The following is a 15,781-nucleotide window of genomic DNA, read 5'->3' on the forward strand; positions in this document are numbered from 1 at the left end:
AATCTAACACACACAGGTTTAAGAGGATTGTCTTCTCCTCTATGGATGAAGATGAGTATTAATATTAAAAAAAAAAAAAACAAAAAAAAACCACAGATGTGGCCCCAAGAAGGCAGGGCTGAAAAAAGGTACTCTTACTAGAAATGATGGGTTCACAAGTAAGGCAATCTTAGGAGATAAGATTCACCTATAAAAGCTATCTGTCCAAAGAGACTGGTAAGACCCAAAGAAAGTAGCTGGTGGGAATGATGGCATGATTATGGTAAGGCAGGGGAGCCAGTAAAGGCTTGTGTGGCCTATGCCTGCATACACATAGCAGACATCAATCAGCTGCATTTCCTCCCACCATAGTCAATCAGAGTCCAAGAAGAGCTGGCAGTGGAGTTGGAAAACAGGTGCACAAACAGGCCTTGGAGAAGGGGAGAATATCACACATCCACAGCTACAGAAATAGAGTTTTTAGAGTTGAGAGAGTGAACATTGTATTGTGATAGAGTGGGTGGGATTTCACAGGCTCTTCAGTGGTGACCCTCAGAGGGTCTTTACTCTGGGGCTACGAAAAGTTCAGCTGCTTCTAAAGAGCAGGCTCCCAAAGAAATATTGTTTCCAGTGATGCATTTGGGTAGGGAACCATGAAGGCTTCTCAGGTAACAGACTAAGCTTGACCAAAGAAGAAAAGATACTGAGATTTACTGTTCTCTGAGGACCTTCTATCTTTTTACTATTTGGAGATTGAAGCTGACAATGCCCTTGCGAAAGATCATCTTCTCATTGCCCATGGCAATAATGGCAAGTAGAAATGGGTGATTTCAATCTTCTGACCACTTGAGTCTCCTATCCCCTCGCAGTGAAATAGAAGCAAATCAGTCATATTGAGTCTAATGCTGCCTGTCTATTTAAAGTAAATGGAATGGACTCAGTGTCTGGGTGGCAGGAAAGTCTGCAGAAGCTTTGCTTAAATGTCAAAGCCAATTGGCCGTTTAGCAGAGTAATGGCTGAGTTTCATTAGATCTGCCTTCTGGGAAGAAAAAGATTATGTGACATGAAGTTAAAAGTCTGTCTAAAAGAATATATTAACAATCCCATTGCTGTTGCCCAACAGCATTTGTTGGATCCACTTTAGCAGCCAATGGGCATGTACTTGGTTGGGCATGTACTTCGTTTGGCATGTACTTGGTTTTCTTCAGGACTGTTTTTGTATCTAGATTATTGGCATGATCTCTCCTTTCCCCAGAACTATCCAGACTTATTCTTGTGTTTTCTGCTCATCACTTAATTAATAGACTCAAATGCAGAGCTTTTAGAATAAAACCCCAGAAGAATTGTTATGATATCAGTCCCATAGAAACTGCTGACAGACTGAAATCCCTGTTAGACCTTCCCACCTCTCATCTTGCCCCCTACTGAGTGTGAATTTCTGTCAATTGTTTTTTAGAGAGGCTTAAAACACAATCACTTTCACCTTTCCAGTTGGCATGCTTGAATCAAGCAAACCACTAAGAAAAGGAAAACTTCTTTTCCTTAAGAGACTTTTACTTTCTGATTGCAAAATACATAAGAAACTAAAAACCTTCAATTAAAAGTTTTTCACAGAGAAGATGCAAGAGCCTTTAATGTCCTTTCTCTTCTAAAAAGCACAGCTTGTTTTCTCTTCATTCGTTCTGTTAGCATCCTTGTGAGGTCAATGGCTATATTCCCAACATGTGATAGCACCCTGAGTTACAGAGACTGTCAACTAGAAAGGGAATCCTAAGTGCCTTACTCCCAACACTAGCTCATTTTTTCTGAACTTGGCATCCACTCTCTTAGAATATTTCATCTGCTTTACTAAGAGTTCATTTGACCTGACATTGCATTTATTTAACTCTGAGAATCCACGAAAGAAAACTATAAACTCTTTGGCTTTTAATAACTTTCATCACAGGCTTCTCATCCATTCTACAAACTTGCAAGCATGGCCTTATTATCTGATCTGAAAAACCTTAGCCAAATCAGAGACAAACAGTATCTTGATTTCATACAAAAAAAAAAAAGAGAGAGAGAGGGGTAGCATCTTACTTTTTACTGTGGAGCCCAGATGACTCTTTCTCAATTAATAGATAAATACCCATGTTAAATAAGGTGGTTGTTCTAGAGACCAGAAGATTTTTTTTAACCTTTTCCAGCAGTCTCAAAATAGAAGGAAATAATAATCCTACATTATAAAAACAGGCAATTCTATAACACTTTTTAATCACTAGTATCTCTGTAGATCATATTATTCTTGAGTTTAGCATGGCATACTGTTAGCAAGTTTCATTGCCTTCTTATGAAAGGATAATTCTGGGCAGTCAGATTTGGGGATTAGGTAAATAGTGACTACTGGAAGATCATTTACAAATCTTCAACTATGAAGTTTGCTAAAATCTCTTTTTAAAAAATGGTTTTTATATATTTTACTTTATTTTGGTATTTAAAATAGCAGTAGCCCTGAGGAATAAAGTTTAGCTTAACCCTTTTCCCAGGTCAGGAATAGAATAAAATATAAGAGCACAGATTTTCTTTCAAAACTGCAAAAAAGGAATGACAGAATTAATTTATTCCAACTATCCTAGATGAGATTGCCAGCCAGAGTTGAGACAGGGAAGTCTCAACAGACTCTTCTTTGTTCTGTGAAGGCCTATATATTTAGACAACATCAATAGACAAAATAAATGTTGAGCATAATTTAATGGGGACTAAACTGAACTATCGGCTGATCTTGAAAGGAATACATCTTTTTAGATGCTATTCTGCTAATCCAATGGTGATTCCCTATTAAGAAAGGAAAATAAATTAATTGTACAAATTTACTATGCTATAATCCTAGCTGGCAGCAACGCACATATCTCTGGCTGTTTCTTGAGAGACTAGAAATGTCATTGATGAGAATGGTCTGCAGGTTGATAATTATATGCTAGTACATAACTTGTTCCTTAGTGCCATGTCTGCTTGTGGCCGCCAGGTCCGAAAATATGCACCTACCCAGAAGTTAGATGGCCTATTCCAGTTGGCCGTGGTCTTGTGGTTGCAGTGGAACCAACATAAAGAATTTAAATGTTTCACTTCTGCAAAGAAAGAAGAGGAAGCACTATAACACAGAATTCATTTTTTGCTTTCCCTAGGAGTAATTTATATCCAGTCATCTTTCATATTGTGAAGATGGACTTTAAAGCAGCTTATTTTTACTTGAGGTCTGTGTAGCTAGGAGCACAGTTTAACACTAATTACATTCCACTCCCACTCACAGTATTAATCATAATAGCCTTAATATTAGCTACTCTAAGCCAGGTATGGTAATTCATCACATGGTATTAGAACCATCATTTTTTTCTTCTGTCAGTTACTGGCCCTGAGAACATTATTGAGATATTTGAGTTATGTGCATCAGTTTTTCATGGTAGAAGGGTAACACTGACACTGGGATAAGAGCCATTTTCCTCACTCAGTGACAACCATTTGTTTTCGGCAAAACAATTCTGATGAATCTCCTGACCTGCTTATAACTCTATTAGAAATCAGTTAAAAATATGGAGATTTGAGTTGGACAGACCTGGGTTTGAATCCCTGGTTCCAGCATAGACTGACCTTAGTTTTCTCCTTGTTAAATACATGTAGTAATACCTACCACGTAAGGGTTTGCAGAGAATTAAAGTGAATTAACAAATATAAAGCACTTAATATAGAGCCTAGAACCAGCAAGTACCAAAAAGTAACTATTATTAGGGTTCAGCATATAGTAAATGTTCAGTGAGTATTTGCAGAACAAATGATTAAGTGAATTAGATGAAGCATATGCCACATCAATTCTTTTAACTGCCCAAGAACTACTAGGGCAGGTCAACTCATCAGTCCTTTCCTCCTACATCATTGTATCCTGTCTCGGAACATAAGCCTGTTTACTTTCTCTTCTCTCTTCAGTAAGAAAGGGCCTGGTCTATGTCAAACGTTTCACTACAGCTTTTATTATTCTCTCTTTTCTGGCTGGGCAATGGGGACTGTAGTTTCCACTTTGACTGAGATAATGGAAACCTCTAGAAACCCAACTCTCTTTTCTCCATATACCTGGGCTCTTAGAAATAAAAGAGCACTTAAATGTTAACTCTTCAGTAACCACATAGATCCCAGGCATAGTTCATCAGAAGTAAATGCATAATCAAGCATGAGTCCAGTGCTTTTGAATATCCCATATAAAAAAAAGACCATATTGGATCAAGAAGATAGATGAAATATTATTTATTGTAAATTAGTTGCTATGTTTCAGGAAGGTTGTTCCTCCACAGAAATGACTTCATATATCTTTTCCTTTTAGTCCATTATTCAACCAGTTGTTGATTTGCTCATGGCTAATTCTGATAGACATTAGAGAGTCAAGGAAGACCTTCTAGAGCATGACTTTGGAAGGAGAGTGGATGAACAACTGGATTAGAGAGATTGCTATTTAGAAGGATTACTGAAGCACTTGTTCGTAGGTAAGAAAACTGGGATTCTGCAGTTAAACTTGTAGCAATTGATCACCTTTTGAAAGGAATCAAGACTAGGAGGATTTAAGAGAAGCAAGTGATGCTTCCTACAGCATCTGGCCTACTGCCCAGGAAGAGTAGCTGTGCCCAGAAACTGTTGGAGTCAGCACGCTGACTTCGAGATGAATGACCCCACAACAGGGTACCTGCCTGTCTCCTACCTTTGAATGGTCTGACCTTCCAACCAGCTTGCCTGGGGATGTGCTGCCCAGCTGGTAGCCTGACTATTTTTCCTTGTGACCACCAGGGGATCAAGTATTTGCTGGGCTAGAAGAGCAAGCCCGCCAGGCGATGATGAAAACTGATTTTCCTGGAGACCTTGGCAGTCAGCGACAAGCTATCCAACAATCAAGAGATCAGGACTCCAGTAGCAGTGAGTTCTGCACCTTCTGGTAATGACTCAGGGCAATGGGAGAGGAATTATCAGAGTGTGTGTGCTCTGGGGACTGTGTATGGGGGGTTGGGAGGAAGACATTAAAGAAGGACATATGTGGATACTCAGTGTCCCCAAAGGTGTTCTAAGGTATATAGAGAGAAAGGAAAGGTTTGGCATTATTTTCTTTTAAACTCATGGACTACAGTACTTGGCATAGTGCCATACACAGATTTGTTATGGTTATTACAGGCAGGGGCATAGAAATAATTAGTGCTCAAGCAGCCCCTGGGTTAAGTCAAATGAAAAAAAATCCCTGTCTCCTAGAATCTGTTTATTCATAATTAATAAAATGTAAGGGTGGCATTACTGAAATTTTTGCTTGAGGGCCCAGTTTTAATGTTATACAAGGGAATTTGCTTATTGAGATTATGCAGCATAAAAATGCTAAAGTTGCGGTCTTTCCACACCCAAGTCCTAGGGACATCCATGTGGTTGAGATGTGGGTGAGACAACCAAGTGGCTAGTTACAAATTGAGCCTCCATGATCTGCCTGACCAAATACATTTTTAGATGTGTTATTTCCTAGGATAATTTCCATATTTTACTGATTTCATCCATTGGATATTGGTTATTATTAGTGTCAATTTCAGAGTGACATTTCTGATTTTGTCTCCATATTTGGGGATGAGGGAGAAGGAAGAGGGAGAGAGTTCTGCAGCCTTCTAGGAACTACAGTTTCTACTCCAAGTAATAATTTTGCAACAAAGGACTAACTGCTCAAGTACAGAAAAATGAGCTCAACTATTTCTAAAAAAAACCTATGGGAGCCACCTGTTTCTTGAGTAATATATAGGTGGAAATAGCAATATCTATGTGTCTAATAGGTTTCCATTATGGAAAAGATGCATCATCCTTCTAGACAACATACCTTTTTTTTTTTTTAATCTATCTAGTAGAAAGATATATTTGGATTTTTGATAAGTTACAAAAATGTGTTTGATACAGTGTTGTCTTAGACTAAGCCTAGAAGTATTCCAAATAAGAAGTTGGTGAGAAAATAAGGTACAATTTAATCTGTGCCAATCCTTCATTACTGAGATGAATTCAAATTAAAGGAAGCTTTGTAATGGGAAATAAAGCATATGTACATAGATCTTTCCAGAGTCTAAATCCAGTCCACCAACCAGCTGGAGTATCTGGTAGACACACATGGAGCTACTAGCAGATGATTTGGTTAGACTGTCTCATGAAGAAAGAATGTCACCAGTTTTGCCCAGATACCGGTTGGATTTTAAAATTATGCAAGGGATGGTAGAGAAAAATGACAATAAGCACCGTTAGGTAGGAGAGCTGAGTCTCACTGCTGATGCAGAGAGCCTAGTGAAACTCTGTCCTGTATTTCTATCTTGTTCACAGTCAGGCCCAGGAGTCAAGGATCTGGGTGGAATGGGGAAGGGCCAGGATCTGACAGCTGCCCTAGGCTTGGCTTCCTCTTGTGGTCTTCAGGGTACTAGCACTTATTTTTCCTTTCAGAAAGAAGTCCCTTTATTGTCTCTTTTCTCTATTTTTTTGTTCTTTTCATTTTTTTCTATTATATAAGTATGGATAACAAAATCAGCTCATACAAACCTTGCAGATTTCATGGCCACAGACAGACTTCCCCAAAGGCATATCCTGTACCCAAACTAAAACAAAGTCAATTCTTACTTTACTCATAAGAAATTATGTTTCCTCCTAAAGTGTAGTCTGTTCCTTCCACTTAATGCATTCACTTATCCATCAGATACTCCAAAGAACCAACAAAACAATGGACTTATTTAGCCTAGAATGCTGAATTACTAGCAGAGTAAGAACAGTCAGTTAAAATACCTGCCTGAGGTTGGTTGCTGTGCTATGTTTTCCACTGTACTGAATGATGCTTTCCCTGAAAAAGGACATCATTTTAAACTAATTTACTACTACCTCCTTTATCGAGAAGAGGAAAGAAAAAGTTGCTGGTGTTTCTGTAAATGTGCCTTGGGGCTAGTTGGGAGAGAACAGATTAGTGGGACTTGGAGTAGAGTAGTATATGTGACACCATGGAGAAACTGTACAAGAGGTTATGGAGAAAAGTAAGTAATAAAGTCAGTAAGTCATGGGTAAATCAAAGGTGGTGTGTGCGGGAATGACCATGGTGTGAGATCCGTGGGGAGGTATGATCTAAAGTGTGAGGTATTTGGGAACCATGTGTAAGAAGGATTATTTTTATGATAATGTACAGGGCGCAATCACCATATTCCAATGCAGTTTTGCCTCAGATTTTCTCTGTAGTATGTACATGGCATTATAAACAACAGCTATAACATGATTTGTACCCAGTGAAGCACTGATACAAACTATATTATGGAAGATCTGAAACTGTTTTCCATCATAGCTGCAAACTCTAATATGGAAAGCAGCTCAGGATGTATTCATGCAAAAATCAGAACAAGTGACCAGTTTGTGTGTTCCAGGTGACAGTGAAGGGGATGAAGAGGAGACCACACAAGATGAAGTCTCTTCCCACACATCAGAGGAAGATGGAGGGGTGGTCAAAGTGGAAAAAGAGTTAGAAAATGCAGAGCAGCCTGTTGGTGGGAACAAAGTGGTAGAGCATGAGGCAAGTGACAAATGGCTCCTGTGTCTGGAACCCCTGATCCTCCCACTCTGCCCTGATCTTCTCATCTGTATATAACAATCTTGCCTCTGGTGGTCTCCCCAGCCTCTCTTCGTTCACAGCACCAAACCTCAGACACACAATTCTCATCACACCCAGCCTTCTTTTTCCACCCACATATCACTACACCACGTACAGCTCTCCTTCCTAAAGCTCCCCATTCCTTTCCAGACAGAATAATTTCTTCATTGCTTATGTCCACCTTTGCAAAACTGTTAGCTTACTTCCCAAGGTGTATTGCATATGCTTGCAAATTTAAGTCAAAGTGTTACCTGAGGTGCTACCTTCTCAATTATCTCCTGCAGATTCCTGCAAGAAGCGTGGCAGGAGGGAAGCTAGTCCTCTCTGCAGTTGACCTTAGGGGAAAAAATAGATAAGCTTTCTCTGGGGCAGTTCTAGGTCCTCATGGCAGGAAGCCTTCGAGAAAATGAAGGTGGGAGCAAATTTAATCCCCTTCCTCTATTACTGTTTCTTTCCTTCAGCCCACAATGGGCATCTAAGAAGAAGATCTAATAGCAGATTGTGTTCGTTTGAACAGGATACCCTGTTTAAAAGAGGTAGGGGCAGGGAAGAGTCTGGTAAACAGTCTTAATGAATTGTCTACTTGTTGAACTGCAGGTCACGGAGAATTTGAATTCTGACCCCTTGCTTGAACTCTGCCAGTGTCCCCTCTGCCAGCTAGATTGTGGAAGTCGGGAGCAGCTTATTGCTCACGTGTACCAGGTATGGTGTGGGGAGCTGCATGCCCTGAAATGCTGAGCACCTTTGGCTTGTTTGTAGCCCGGATCCTGCCTTGGCCTTTGCCTCCAGCTCCTGAAGGAACCTTGAGTTGTTGCTTCCACTGAAACTGCACTCCAATCCTCAGAATTATTTAGAGAATAAGTGGGATATGTTGGGTAAATATGTTCTTAGTTCCCAGGCAGACACACTGCAGAAATTAAGTATCTTTATTTTTTTCTAACTTATTCAATGCGTATTTTAAATAGTGAAACAGAAACTAACATCTGTTAATAATGAGGGCTTTGTTTTAAAGAAGAAAAAATTAGTTAACATAAATGTTTCTGCAGTACTGGTATAAGTTAGCATTAATGAAGGATCAAATAAGGCACACTTTTATGTTCTTTTTAACTCTGATCCAGTCACACCTGTGCCTTGTGATCTGTATTGAAAAGGCATCAGTACCACATGGTAGCCTGGATTTTACCATAAAGATAGTTGGTTTATGAAGAGAAGTACTAAAGGCAGGACATTTAAATACCTGTAGGATACCAGAATTCTCAGCCAGCTTCTCTATTTGCCCTTCATCGCCAGACATGCGCTCGCATCCACCCAATGTGAACCACCTAGACAGAGCAAAATTATCCCGAGTATGAATTCTTCTCAGGCTCTGAGGCGGGCTCTGGTTCTGGAGCCCTGTTGTTCCTCAAGCCAGCCACGTGTCCTAGAAGGTAGTCAGAACCCAAGCCAGTGGAATCTGAGCAATGGTCTGACTGGAAGACCAGCTAACTCAAGAGACTATCAGTGTTACAGGTGCTAAACAGAAAGAATAGTTGCAAGTCCCTTGTTCTGAGACTAAAGGAAGGGGGGTATTTCCAGAAAGTAGTTTCTAAGTGGGTATTGATTGTCCTAGAGGCGGCTTTAAGAAAGCCTGGGGATCACCTGGAGCCCCGGTGACACAGTGGTTAAGAGCTTGGCTGCTAACCAAAAGGTCAGCAGTTGGAATCCACCAGCCGCTCCTTGGAAATCCTATGGGGCAGTTCTACTCTGTCGTATAGGGTTGCTGTGAGTCAGAATCGACTCGATGGCAATAGGTTTGGGGTTTTTTTGGGTTTGGAGGTGGCGTGAGATTGAGAGATTAAAGTTAAGGCTCTGTTCTACAGCACACTGCAGCAGTGGTGAGCGCCAAGAGCTACATGTGTCCTGTCTGTGGCCGGGCCCTTAGCTCCCCAGGGTCATTGGGCCGCCACCTCCTAATCCACTCCGAGGACCAGAGGTCTAACTGTGCTGTGTGCGGAGCCCGTTTCACCAGCCATGCCACCTTTAACAGGTTAGCTGGGCATCTAACTCTCTTGTGCTGGGAGCAAACTACTGGGTGTGGGTTCTGCTTTCCTAAGTCAAAGTGGAGGCTAGCGACAGGGAATGCAAAAGCAACTGACTCATGACCCTTTGGAAATACAAATAATTAGGCTAGTGAATATACCCATTCCACTAGATATCCCCAGAGGGAAATAGATTCCTGTCTCAGAATATTTTCTTTCCCCTATTAGAATAATATTTTCAACTAGAAAGAGATGTGAGGAAGTCCAAGAATGTTCATAGTAAAGGATAAAGAAGTCACAGGGTACTGGCAGGATCCTAGTGTGAGGACAGCTCCACTGTGTCCTTGGAAGGCTAGGACTAAGTGAACATTGTGTACTAGTCCTGTTTGACTAGTATATTGTAGTATACTCTGCCTTTATATTGTTAGCAGTGCCGGGGAGGAAGAGGTTGAGACAGTGGACTACACTTTGCCTGACAGACGCCTCCACTTCAAGGACCCTTCATTCCCACAGTATGACTGCCCCTGCATAGCTCTTACCAAACACTGTCACTCCAGCATGAATGAAAACTTCAGTTGTAAGGGTTCGTCTGATTTCTGGTGGGCTGCTGTGGCAGTTGGCTTAGTCTGTAACTCCAAGTAGGCTTTAAGACTTGGTAGACACCCTAGCCTAAAGAGGAGAAGGGGTGGGAGGCAGAAGAGGTGTCCCTAGGATTCAAACTGACCCCTAGTGGTGAACTTGGTGCAACTGGCTTGGTAGGTAAAGAGTAAGACAGAGCTGAATAAAGGAGACAGTACCTGAGCCTTGCTAGAAGACGACACTAACCATCCAAACTTTTTGCTTTCCAGTGAGAAACTTCCTGAAGTACTTAATATGGAATCCCTACCCCCAACCCACAATGAGGGCCCCTCCAGTGCTGAGGGTAAGGACATTGCCTTTAATCCTCCAGTGTACCCTGCTGGAATTCTGCTTGTGTGCAACAACTGTGCTGCCTACCGCAAGCTACTGGAAGCTCAGACCCCCAGCGTACGCAAGTGGGCCCTACGTCGACAGAACGAGCCTTTGGAAGTACGGCTGCAGCGGCTGGAACGAGAGCGTACAGCCAAGAAGAGCCGACGGGACAATGAGACCCCCGAGGAGAGGGAGGTGAGGCGCATGAGGGACCGGGAAGCCAAGCGCCTACAGCGCATGCAGGAGACAGATGAGCAGCGGGCCCGCCGGCTGCAGCGGGATCGGGAGGCCATGAGGCTGAAGCGAGCCAATGAAACCCCGGAGAAGCGGCAGGCCCGGCTGATCCGGGAGAGGGAGGCCAAGCGGCTCAAGAGGCGGCTGGAGAAAATGGACATGATGTTGCGAGCTCAGTTTGGCCAGGACCCTTCTGCCATGGCAGCCTTAGCAGCTGAAATGAACTTTTTCCAGCTGCCTGTAAGTGGGGTAGAGTTGGACAGCCAGCTCCTGGGCAAGATGGCCTTTGAAGAGCAGAACAACAGTTCCCTGCACTGAACCATATCGTCCTGCCTGACTGCCCACTCACTCAGGCCCACAGGGATCAGTGCTGCGGCCACCCACAAGGCCCTGTCCTTACTGCCAGAGGCAGACCCGGGTCTGTTGCAGGTGGACCCACACACCCCTTGCATGTGGGAGCATGATGATGGAATCAGGAGGGACCCTGCTCAGAGCAGCTCTGGGAAAGGGAGCAGGCACTCCAGGGAACTGGACTCCCCAGCCCACTGCTACAGGGCATGCTGATAGTAATGTGGGGGGCCCTGGTGTGGCCCACGAAGTTGTGAGGGCAAATAAATTAATTTTATCTTTATTGGCCTTCTCCTGCTTTTCTCTCAGTTTCATTCTAGCAAATGAAGTGATCTCAGAGAGACGTCGGGTCTAAGTTTTCAGGTAGTGAATTTGGAGGCTTGTTCTTTTCTGAGAGAGGGTGCTCTTCAACTTGGGCTGTCCAAGCATATTACTTATTAGGGCGTTTACAAGTTGATGAGGAATAACTATGACATTAAAGGAATAACCAATGCTGACCTTGTGAGGGTCAATTCCAACAACCATAAAGAAGATATCTATGGTCCCAAAGGCTATTTAAATCTAGTTTACATTTTTCAAATGCAGAAGTACAGTAGTCCCCCCTTATCCATGGAGGATTTTTTCCAAGACCACCTGTGGATGCCAGAAACCTCAGATAGTACTGAACCCTATATATACTATGATTTGTCCTATACATACATACCTATGATAAGGTTTAATTTATAAATTAGGCACAGTAAGAGATTAACAACAATAATAATAGAACAATTTTAACAATATACTGTAATAAAAGTTATGTGAATGACAGAGCAGGATGGCACGAGATTTCGTCATGCTATGTATTCATTTAACATTTGTGAACCGAGGTTGACCACGGGTAACTGAAACCACAGAAACTGAAACCACGGACAAGGAGGGGCTACTGTAGTGGAAGCCTTTCTTCATAACTAGCATTTTCTAAAGAAGAGTATGCAGTACTTTGGTCAAGGTGCTGGCTACTTTTCCCAGCAGAATTCAGCTTGTCAAATATAGTTCTATCCCAGACAGCAGTCAGCTGCATCTAGGAATATGTTCATAGAAATGACTGCAGTATTAAGGTCCACTGCACCAAGGAATTCGTGTTTGTGAGAAGAGGTAATCCATCTTTTCATTTATTCCCCAGAGCCAAGAGAGAATAATCAAACCCATTGAGGAAAATCCAGAATGAAAGTGATAAGAGAACGCAAGTCAAAAGTGGTCAAGGCTGGAGCAAAAAGACAATAGTTTATATGGCTCTATGGAAGACACAAGAGCTGGGTCATGATTCTGTGATGGTACAGAACAAGCACAAAACTTTCCTCAGCCTGCACCAAGGGCTGTATATGGTTTAGATAATTATAGCTCTTGAGGTCCAGAAGGAAGTGCCCTAGTTAAATTGTAGCCAGAAAAATAACTATGCCAAGAATGTGGACTTCTCCAATATTGTAACAAGGAAACTTGGACTTCTCTCTGACCTCCATAGGTTCAAGGCTGTTTAATAGTGTTAACTGACCCCTACCAAACAAGGGTTAATTCCAGGCAGCCTGAAATACAATATTTCTATCCTGAAGACTACAAATTTGTTAGTAAGCTAATTACAAAGTACTAGACATTTCAAAGAAACAAGTACTGTACTTATCCAAATGTCTTTCTCTCACAGAGCTCCATATTGAAACCCTACATACATAAGTTTCAAAACAGTTGTGCCAGAGATTATTCTGAACACTTTACATGGATTGTCATTTAATTTTCACAAGAAACTATGAATTAACACAAGCTGAGGAGCCAGATGCCTGGGTTTGAAACTCTGCCCAGCCATTTAACAGCCATGTATCTTTAGGCAATTTATTTAACCTGTGTCTTGGTTTCCTCATCCACAAAAATGGAAATATTAGAACAAATCACTATTAATACATATAAAGCACTTAGGACAGTTTCTGGCACACACAGTATTAAGTGTTCAATAAATGTATCTGAGTCACCATCATGTATCTCAGTGTTTCACCACTTACTAGTAGCAAGCATTCTAAGTTAGAGCAGTTGCTATGATTGGAGCTGAGTTATTCCTGCCATTTCTGGTGGGACTCCCAGCAACGAACAGAACTGAGGGAAAGGCCAACCGTGAGGACACCTACAAATCCTTGTGATTGATTCTGCTAGTATCTAAGTCTATAGGTAGACTTCTGGTTCTCTGAAATACACACCAACAGACTGTGTAGACCATGCTTCAGGACTAGTTCATACAATATGCACTGAGCTTGAGGTTAGTTTCCAACTCTCATCACATGAAGATGGATACCATGAAGGGTTTCTGTCCCCCACCCAATGGCCACAATCTAAGGCCAGGATTGGAAAAAGGCGCAAACACCAAAAGGAAAAGCTAGTAGTTTATATAGATAGATATATAGATATTGATATATATTGTGTTTACATAGTCCACAAGTTAAATGCAGGTATCCATAAGAAGAGCATTAACAATAAAAATACAATCTGTGTGTAGCCAAGTACAGAGACTTAAAATGGTAAAACAGCAAAAAGGATCTCACAAAAGTACAAATATACAGTACAAATTGATTTATTTAAAACAGTTACAAAAAAGCACAACAAAATAGAGATTATCCTTAGAATTATTAATGCTTTGTTAAAGATCAGGTAGGATTAGAGGGTAAGAAATGGTATTGGGTGGGGGGAGCACCTGACTAGTTCTAAGGCTTTAGATACAATGCAGATGATTACATATTAATTCAGCCATTACATACTGGGGATAGTACTTGGGGGATCAGTAATTTATCTACAGGGAACTCCTACACAAATCAGATCCATCCAGATCTCCCCAGTGCCGTCCTTCTCTACTCCTCAGGACACTAAAGCCACCTGGATGACATTCTCACCCTTCCTTCTCCACCCCAGTCCCTATCCATATATTCTCCCCTCCCCTAAGGTGCTGTGCAAGCTGAGAGCAGTCTGCTCTCTGCAGCTGGAACATATACTGTTTTGGCTACAGGGATCCTGTGTGTGACTAGGAAGGTTGTAGGGAACAGCCTTATTTTAATACTTCAGGTTTGCCAAGAGTACAGTCTTGTCCCCAACACAATCTGGATTCTCTTGAATGCAATACAAGTATCAAGCAAGTGAGGGATCAACCCTGCCTTCAGCAATACCAGCAATATACTAACCACTCACAGCTCACAACTATGTGCAAACTCCCTGTCCAGGGGGTGAGTGTAAAACCACTAGGTCATCAGCTCTATCTCTCTAAAGAACCTCAGTCCCCACGACAGTCATAAAGACAGAAATAAATGCTTGCGAGTTTTGACAATAGGTAAAGGCACATGGGCTGCTGCCATACACACTGCAGACAGGAACCCAACTTGAGGCCATCTTCACTGCTGGGCGTTTGCAGTGGAATGGCTTTGGGATCACACAAACTTTGAGTTTGCAATCTACTGGGGAAGGATGTAGGCTTAACAGGAAAACTAATAAAGAAACTTTAGTGTGAAAAGTGCATTTATTACTACTGTTCCTGCTGGGGAGGCTCAGCAGGGCGAACTGCACCATCTCTCCTTCTGCCCCAGGCACTGTGCATAGTCTGCAAGTAAGGAGAGAGTGCAGTCGACTCTAGCATCTCAAGGGCCAATGTCATCCTCGGCCCAGACCAGGCCTCTGGTCCAAAGATGGATCCTAGAGTTGAAAGAGCAACTGACAGCTGCAAAGACCCAGATGCTTGTTTTATTATTGCATAATGCGGAAGACCTCCCCTACCCCAGGGAAGCAGGAGGGTGAAGATTTCCCAGCAAAGGGCTAGTAGATTCCTGACCAACATCCAACTCTGTATGGTTCAGCTCTTCAACTGTAGTGTACACTTTTTCCCATCTGTAAAGTATTGTAGCTTCAGTGTGGCTTACTCTAAAACTTCGCCTCTTCCCCTATTTACTTTGTTTATAATACTATGACCTAATTCCCATGGCCAATTCAATTAATTAGGTTATTTTTACACCAATGGATCAAGGCCCTTTCCCAGTCAACCCATGTCTACCCTTCATCTCCAATGTAATCATGCAACTCTTTTCAATATGCCTGCTTGTTGCACGTTTAAATCACACCACCACCCTGTGCTTCCCCTAAGTTTCCTATGATGCCCATTGGTAAAGAAAAAAAACCAAAAAACTGAAACCCACTTGAGGGACTATTCCAGCCAAACTTCAAACTCTCTTCCAACCCGAGAATCCACATAACGAGCTAGATGAACCTCCCTGGGGTGCTGGCACAGGCCCTAACCTGGTTCCCCCTCATTTATTTTTTAAAACAGGATACAAGATACCACAAAAGAAAGTCAATACAACAGAAAACATCCACTCTTAGGACCTGCTTGTCTCTCCCTCAAGATAGTCGAGATATTTGGAGCCAAAGGGCTCCTGACAAGCCCTGAAGTCACATCCCTTTGGATCCACCATCCCACCAGCAGCATTTCATACTATCCCTCTTCAACATGACTTTGCTATAAAGTAACGCAGAACACAGATAAGAACGGACAGGATGCCTGGATTTAATCTATATGGCCAAAGACCTAGAAGGACAG

At 42.0% G+C, this 15,781-nt stretch overlaps 1 protein-coding gene across 4 annotated transcripts in view; it reads left to right on the forward strand.

Moving 5' to 3' along the window:
- Positions 1-15,223, forward strand: part of ZNF821 (zinc finger protein 821) — a 20,335-nt gene extending 5,112 nt beyond the window's left edge. The window contains exons 4-8 of one of the 4 annotated variants that reach the window (XM_023741880.1): positions 4,789-4,914; positions 7,410-7,555; positions 8,231-8,335; positions 9,493-9,659; positions 10,500-15,223. In XM_023741880.1, coding sequence (XP_023597648.1) covers positions 4,789-4,914; positions 7,410-7,555; positions 8,231-8,335; positions 9,493-9,659; positions 10,500-11,154 — 1,199 coding nt within the window. In that variant the 3' untranslated portion in view covers positions 11,155-15,223. Of the gene's footprint in view, positions 1-4,788; positions 4,934-7,409; positions 7,556-8,230; positions 8,336-9,492; positions 9,660-10,499 lie in introns of all 4 variants that reach the window. The other 3 variants (XM_023741882.1, XM_023741881.1, XM_023741883.1) reach the window with 3 other exon arrangements.
- Positions 15,224-15,781: the final 558 nt, after the last annotated feature.

The sequence above is a fragment of the Trichechus manatus genome, unplaced genomic scaffold (genome assembly GCF_000243295.1).
Source record: "Trichechus manatus latirostris isolate Lorelei unplaced genomic scaffold, TriManLat1.0 scaffold00194, whole genome shotgun sequence".
Taxonomy (NCBI): Eukaryota; Metazoa; Chordata; class Mammalia; order Sirenia; family Trichechidae; genus Trichechus; species Trichechus manatus.